Consider the following 6,568-nt stretch of genomic DNA (forward strand, 5'->3'; position numbering starts at 1 on the left):
AAACTGTCCAACTCGCAACTCGCGTTTCTCTATAAGGGAGCTTTACCACTTCCCTGCCTATGCGGCCGGCCGGCTGCGCCTCTCCCCGAGCAGAGACAAGCGGCTCCGAGGCATTGCCCGCATCGCTTCTTCCGAGACCCTTTAAATCATACTGTTAGTAATAAGTGGATTTGCTTTTGTTTTCGTTTTTTTTTTCCTTTTCAAAATCAAAAAAAAAAAAGAAAAAAAAATAGCGCGCTTCTCGTTGCCTCCCGTGTGGAATAAACACCTGCAAAATCCCCCAGGCAGCCCGGCGCCCCGGCCATGGAGTCCTTTAAAGGTGGAATGAATTTGGAGAGGCTGCCCGAGAGCTTGCGACCCCAGCCCTCCCATGACATGGCTTCCAGCTTCCATTTGCAGAGAGCCGCGGAGCCCCGGGACCCCATCGAGAACTCGGCCAGTGAATCCTCGGACGCGGAGGTGCCAGGTAACCCCCACCCCTCCGCCCCTCACCGCTGCCCCGCGGCGCCGGGGGGGCAGCAGCCACCGGCTCTTTCCCTAATGAGCGCAATTAATTGGAGGCGAAGAGGAGGGGGGGATGAGGGGGAGAGAGGGGGGCGCGGGGAGCAGCCGGGCCCCGCACTGACAGCAGCGGAGCAGGGACTCATGGTGCGCGCCCCAGACCCGCAGCGGCTCCTTATTTTTTTGGCTATTATTGTTTTTTGTCAGATAATAATCAATCGGGGAGAAGGAAAGGGGGCGGGGGGCTGCGGTTTTGCCGAATGTTTCGGAAATAGCTTTTGCTCGGGCTTATTTTCTAGCTCGGGAGGTGCAGGCGTGTAAAAAAGGAGATGTCCCTGTCAAATGAGAGGCAAGAGAGAAAATAAAATAAAATTCAATTTATAAATAAATAAATAAATAAATAAAATGTCGCGCGGAGGAGGAGAGGCGGCGCGGGCCGGCGCAAGCAGCGCGGGCCGCGGAGGAGGGAGCGATGCGCGCGGCGGGGCGCGCAAGGGGCCGCGGGCTCCCGCACCCGCGGAGGGGCGCGCAGTTAGAGCGGGGAAAGCTGCGGTTTCCCAGTTTGTGTTTCATTAGAGCGGCAACATTTCTGGGATGACAGGGCAGGCTCCAAGGAGGAAACAAAAGCTGCAGGGAAGAGCGCGATGTCTGGGCTCCGCCGGCTCCGGCGGGAGGCGCGTATATCTCTATCTATACATGTATTTATATAGAGATATAGGTGTTGTTGTTCTCAGTTTTAGCAGGTCCTGTAATCTCTAGAGTGGCCGCGACATGAGTCAATCCCAAAGTGGCACCCGGTGATAAACAGGCTCTGGTCTGATTCGCAAACAAAATTCGGGAGCGCTCAACCCGCAGCCTGCAAAGGGCTCCGAGATTAGAGGGGATTATTGGAGATTAGAGAGGGAGATTTGCTCCATTTTGCCATACCCCCTATATGTGACCCCTCTGTGCTGAGGAGGGCTAAAGACCTGCCTACTTTTCCACTCCGAGAAGACACAAAATACCTTTCTCATTTTCTTTTCTTTTCTCTTTTTTTTTTCTTAATGGAAGACAAAACAAAACAAAAGCAGCAAATGCCAATTAAATCCGACGTGTGTTATGATTTGAAATTGTACCGAAGCGCTGCTCATTGGCTTGATTTTTTAAGGAAATCATGGCGGGGCTAAACCCGGAGAAGGGGTTTCAGCCGCCTTGGATGGATCTGCGCTGCGGACGCAGAGCTTCGCCTTCCTCCTCGGCTTCCCCTCGCCCCAGTTTCGCCGAGAGATTCCCGGGCAAAAAGAAAAAAAAAGAGAGAGAGAGAGAGAGAAAGGAAGGAAAGAAAAAAAAAGAAAAGAAAAGAAAAAGAGAAAAAAAAAAGGAGAAGGGAAAAGAAGGAGTCCAGAACAATATCATATCTGTTTTATTTTCCGAGAACACCTTCAGTTTCTGTTTGTGCGGGCCCGGCCGGTGCAGCGGCTGCAAGGCCGGGCCGGCGGGGCAGGATCGGGACCGCAGGCGGACCCTGGGTCTGGGTCCTGCCGCCAGCCTTGTTTGCTCTGCAAACTGCAGAGGGGCCCGCCGGGCGGCCCTGTGCGCTCGGGGGGTTTCTCCCTGGAGCTCCCCTCGCCCTCCCTTTCCTTCGGGAGGCTCCCAGGCAAAGGCCGCTCCAGGGGGAACCGTGCAAGGACGAGACCCACCCCCGAGCCGCGGCCGATTCGGGCTCCCGGTGCCCTCGCCGAAGTGGCGGCTGCAAAACTGCCCCAGCGCCGGGCACCGCGGCCTCGGGGCTGCGCAGGGGGCAGTAGCCTGGCCCAGGCCGACTCCGGCCCCGCTGCAGCCGCCGCCGGGCCCAGGCGGGTGCGTTTCGGCCTGGCCTTCCCGTCCCTTCGCGGGCGCTGGAACCAGCGCGATTTGGGATGAAGAGACCTGGGAGGACTCCTAGAAAATACATCTTTTTTTTTTTTTTTTTTTTTTCCCCACACCGTTGCTGCAGAGTCGGGTTCTTGATTGCTGCCTCCAGTCCTTGCAAACTCTGATCAATAAAACGCGTTTTTTTCCTCTTTTATTTTCCTCTTTTTTTAAGTTATTTCGAAAGTTTCCTTTCTTTTTTTTTTCTTTCGAAGGTTTTCGCGCAGCTTCGCGTTAAAATAAACAATGAAGTCCTAAAAGTAAAGCAAAAAGAAAATAAAGAAAAAAACAGTAAAAAAATTTAAAAAGAAGACACGGAGGTAGAGAGAGCGTTTTGCAAATAGTAACTGCCGGGTTTTGCCCCTCTGCCCTCCCAAAGTTTTCTGCAGTGGCCGAACACAACAAAGACAAGGGATCAAAGATCGCTCTGTAAGTTTAAAGGAGGGAAAATAATAATAATAATAATAATAATAATAATAATAATAATAATAATAATAATAAGCAGGGAGAGGAGGATAGGCCGACGCATCAGGGGATCTGCTCACTCCGCTCCTGCTCTCGCCCCTCTCTCCTCTTCGGGCCGGGATCGCGCAGCCCCCGCGTTGGGCCGGGCCGAGAAGGGTCTGGAAGCGCCGGTGCCGGCTCTGGAGACGCGCGTGGGGCCCTCCCGCGTGTCCCTGCGGCGGGGTGGGGGGGCTTAAAAGAAAGCAAAATAAAGCAAAACAAAAATACAATCAACACCCCCAACCGCAGAAAAGGAGCGGAGCGGCGAGCAGAAAAACGAGGATGGCGCCGCTGACGACCCGGCCAAGAAGAAGAAGCAGCGGCGGCAACGGACCCACTTCACGAGCCAGCAGCTGCAGGAGCTGGAGGCCACTTTCCAGCGGAACCGCTACCCGGACATGAGCATGCGGGAGGAGATCGCCGTATGGACCAACCTCACGGAGCCCAGAGTCCGGGTAAGAGGGGCGCGGGGCTGCTGCTCCGCGGCCCCGCCGTGTCTGGCGGGGATCGGCGTTTGGAAGCGGGAATCGCCCCTCTTGGGAGCCGGCGGTGGGCTGCGAGCAGCGCCGCGACGCTCGGAGTTTTATTTTATTTGCAAAACTATAACATTGCTATAGTAATAAAATTACATTTGTATTAAACTGCTGCTTCTCGCGCTGATGGTCGCGGCTGCACTGCAGCTCAGCGCTCCCGCGGTCATTGCGCGTCCCCGTCTGCAAGGCCGGCCGCGCAGACCCCGCGCATCCTGCGCACCCCGTGGCCGGACACCCCCAGAACAGACCGAAGGACAAGGCGCAAAGTCAATAAACGCGGTGGGCTCAGAGTTGGGAGAGAAGGTATCTAGTCTGGCCATGTCGAGGCCACTTCGGAGTATATATATTTATGTATGTGTGTGTGTATATATAGATACAGGCGCGACGGTTGTTTGCAGAGGGAGATTTGCGCGCGCTATCTCCGCAGCGCGACCGGATCACAACCGCTGGGGCTGGATGAAGGCTGAGAATTCTCCCCTCCGGGCCCTGCTTTTCCCCATCCCCTCCCCGGCTTCCCACGCGCGGCCTTTCCGCGGGTGCCGGGGAAGCTTCGCGGGTAGCCCCACAGCTGCAGAAAAAGTCGCTTGTGCCTTGGCAATTAAACGGCGAGTGACCCAAGCAGAGATCCCGCCATGGAGCTCGGCGGAGCAAAGAGCGGCTGCGCCTAAAAGCCCCGGCTTAATTGCACTTAAAGCAAAAACAAAGCCAGGGAGAGGGCTGAACTGCCTTCATATCGCTGGAATACTTCAGGAAGCAAATAAAACTAATATACGAGTTGCCATTACCATTATTTCGTTCTCCCTCGGCATGGAGATGTTTTGGTTTGATGTTCCGAGATTGCAGCTTGCAAATCTAACCTTGATTTGCTTTGAGGGCCTTACTTTAAAATGTCTAGGAGCCATAATTAAAACTATTACCCTCATTTTCAGGAAATTCCTGTCTGGAAGCACCTTCCGAGGAGTGAATTACAGGTTTTGAACATGTTGGCTTTCGTTTCCTCTTCATATTTATATGAGATTTTCCCCCCCTTATTATTATTATTATTATTTCCAGTAGATCCCGGCCATTCTTTCCCTCGACGGTTCCAGCCCAGGATCGGGGGTCACTAATAGCTGCGCCGCGGCCGCGCCGGGAGGTGCCTGGCTGGCCCTGCGGGGCGCGCAGCCTGCGCGGGTCCATGCGTGGGGCGGTGCGGGCGGCGCGGAGCCTCTGGCCAGGGCGATGCAATTTAATTTTTTTAAAACCTGAAAAAGGGAATTGGAGGCTGCCCGGAGCGGGTGGCCCTTTCCCCCCCACCCCCTTTTGGGGCTTCCAGCACAAGAGATTCAAATAGTGTTCCTAGAGTTTAAAAAAAAAAAAAAAAAAAAAGAGTCAGGGAGTCAGAGAGAGGCAGAGAGTGACTGAGCCTGGATCAGGTTTTGCATCAAACACCAGGAGCGGCCCCCGCTTCTCTGTTCCCTGTGCAGGGCTGTAAATTCTCATTAGATATAAAGGCAGAGGCTGCATCCATCCAAAGGCAATGCAGGGACGGATTTTTTTTTAACCTAAACATACTAATCCAATCCCCCTTTTTATGATCTGTAACAGGGGACTTTTATTACACGGCATTAGCATGGAGAAAGGCGGCGGAGCCGGCACGGCCGCGCGGGCCGCCGTTTCGCCCTGCTCCTGCCCTCGGCAAACGGGGAGCGCAGGGAGCAGCTCCGCGCTGCGCTGCGCACACACGCACCTCTCGCACGGCGCGCACGGGAGGCGGATGCGCGCACAGAGGGAAGATGCGCGCAGAAGGGGGAGATGCGCGCAGGGGCAGAGATGCGCGCAGAGAGAGAAATGCGCGCAGAGATGCGCGCAACCCCACTGTATCCTTATCCCGATCTCTTCCCTGCGCCCAGTGCCGTCCTCGGGCTGCGCGGACCAACCCGCGCTGGCCGTTGCGCGCTCCCGGCCGCGGTTCCCGCGCGAGGCTCGTTCCGCGTGCACTGCGCGGCCGCGGGGAGGGGACAGGAGAGGGGCGTCCCGCACTCACCGGCTGTGTCCGTGCCCCGCAGGTCTGGTTCAAGAACCGTCGAGCCAAGTGGCGGAAGAGGGAGCGGAACCAGCAGATGGACCTGTGCAAGAACGGCTACGTGCCGCAGTTCAGCGGGCTCATGCAGCCCTACGAAGACGTCTACGCGGGCTACCCCTACAACAACTGGGCCACCAAGAGCCTCACGCCGGCGCCGCTCTCCACCAAGAGCTTCACCTTCTTCAACTCCATGAGCCCCTTGTCCTCGCAGTCCATGTTCTCGGCGCCCAGCAGCATCTCCTCCATGAACATGCCCTCCGGCATGGGCCACTCGGCCGTGCCGGCCATGGCCAACTCTGGCCTCAACAACATCAACAACCTCGGCGGCTCCTCGCTCAACTCGGCCATGTCGTCGCCGGCGTGTCCCTACGGGCCGCCGGGCTCGCCCTACAGCGTCTACAGGGACACTTGCAACTCCAGTTTAGCGAGCCTCAGACTGAAATCAAAGCAGCACTCGAGTTTCGGCTACAGCAGTTTGCAGAGCCCCGGCTCCGGCCTCAACGCCTGCCAGTACAACAGCTGACGGGCCCGCGGCCGCGCTGCACCGCGCACGCACAGACACGGCACCCCCGAGAAAGAGAGAGGAGGAGGAGAGCAGAACCCGAGCAAGCGAGAGAGCAAACAAAACAAAAATAACGACAAAAAAAATAAACCCCCCAAAGTTTCGCGGATTTCGATTGCGTAGGGAAGAAAAAAAATATTAATAATAATTTCAACCAATACAACCATCAGGACAACATTTTTTTTTTTAACATCAAAAAATAACACCATTAACGGACCAGAAATCTTTTTGCAAGGGACAACCGAAATCTGGTACATGGATGAGTTGCAATTTTTCTCTGGATTATGCGGGTTGTATGTGTTTACTTGAACTTGCACAGGAGTTATTTTCCTTTTCTTTTTTTTTTCCTCTTTTTTTCTTTTTTTTTCTTTTTTTTCCTTTTTTTTTCCTCAACGCCCCCACTTCCCCGCGAGGAGAGGGGCGAGGGAGGGGGACGCCTCGGTGGTGAGAGCCAGTGGGACGCTTCTTGGCCACTTGTCGCACGGGAAGAGTTTGGTTAAAGTTTACCACTGA

General features: G+C 55.1%; 1 protein-coding gene across 1 annotated transcript; it reads left to right on the plus strand.

Moving 5' to 3' along the window:
• The first annotated feature begins 217 nt into the window (after positions 1-217).
• On the plus strand, positions 218-6,135 carry LOC148590736 (pituitary homeobox 1). Its single transcript, XM_088538649.1, has 3 exons — positions 218-466; positions 3,145-3,350; positions 5,477-6,135. The coding sequence occupies exons 1-3, from the start codon at positions 304-306 to the stop codon at positions 6,014-6,016; spliced, it is 909 nt and encodes a 302-aa protein (XP_088394775.1). The 5' UTR covers positions 218-303; the 3' UTR covers positions 6,017-6,135.
• The last annotated feature ends 433 nt before the right edge of the window (positions 6,136-6,568 follow it).

The sequence above is a fragment of the Tinamus guttatus genome, unplaced genomic scaffold, assembly GCF_059628265.1.
Source record: "Tinamus guttatus ecotype Peru unplaced genomic scaffold, ASM5962826v1 Tinamus_guttatus_pri_ptg001129l, whole genome shotgun sequence".
NCBI lineage: Eukaryota > Metazoa > Chordata > Aves > Tinamiformes > Tinamidae > Tinamus > Tinamus guttatus.

Excerpts from the sequence above, each read along its gene's own strand:
- LOC148590736 (XM_088538649.1), top strand. The coding sequence starts at position 304 with ATGGAGTCCTTTAAAGGTGGAATGAATTTGGAGAGGCTGCCCGAGAGC. Across the intron at positions 467-3,144 it reads CTCGGACGCGGAGGTGCCAG|AAAAGGAGCGGAGCGGCGAG; the intron begins GTAACCCCCACC and ends CCCCAACCGCAG. Across the intron at positions 3,351-5,476 it reads TCACGGAGCCCAGAGTCCGG|GTCTGGTTCAAGAACCGTCG; the intron begins GTAAGAGGGGCG and ends CGTGCCCCGCAG.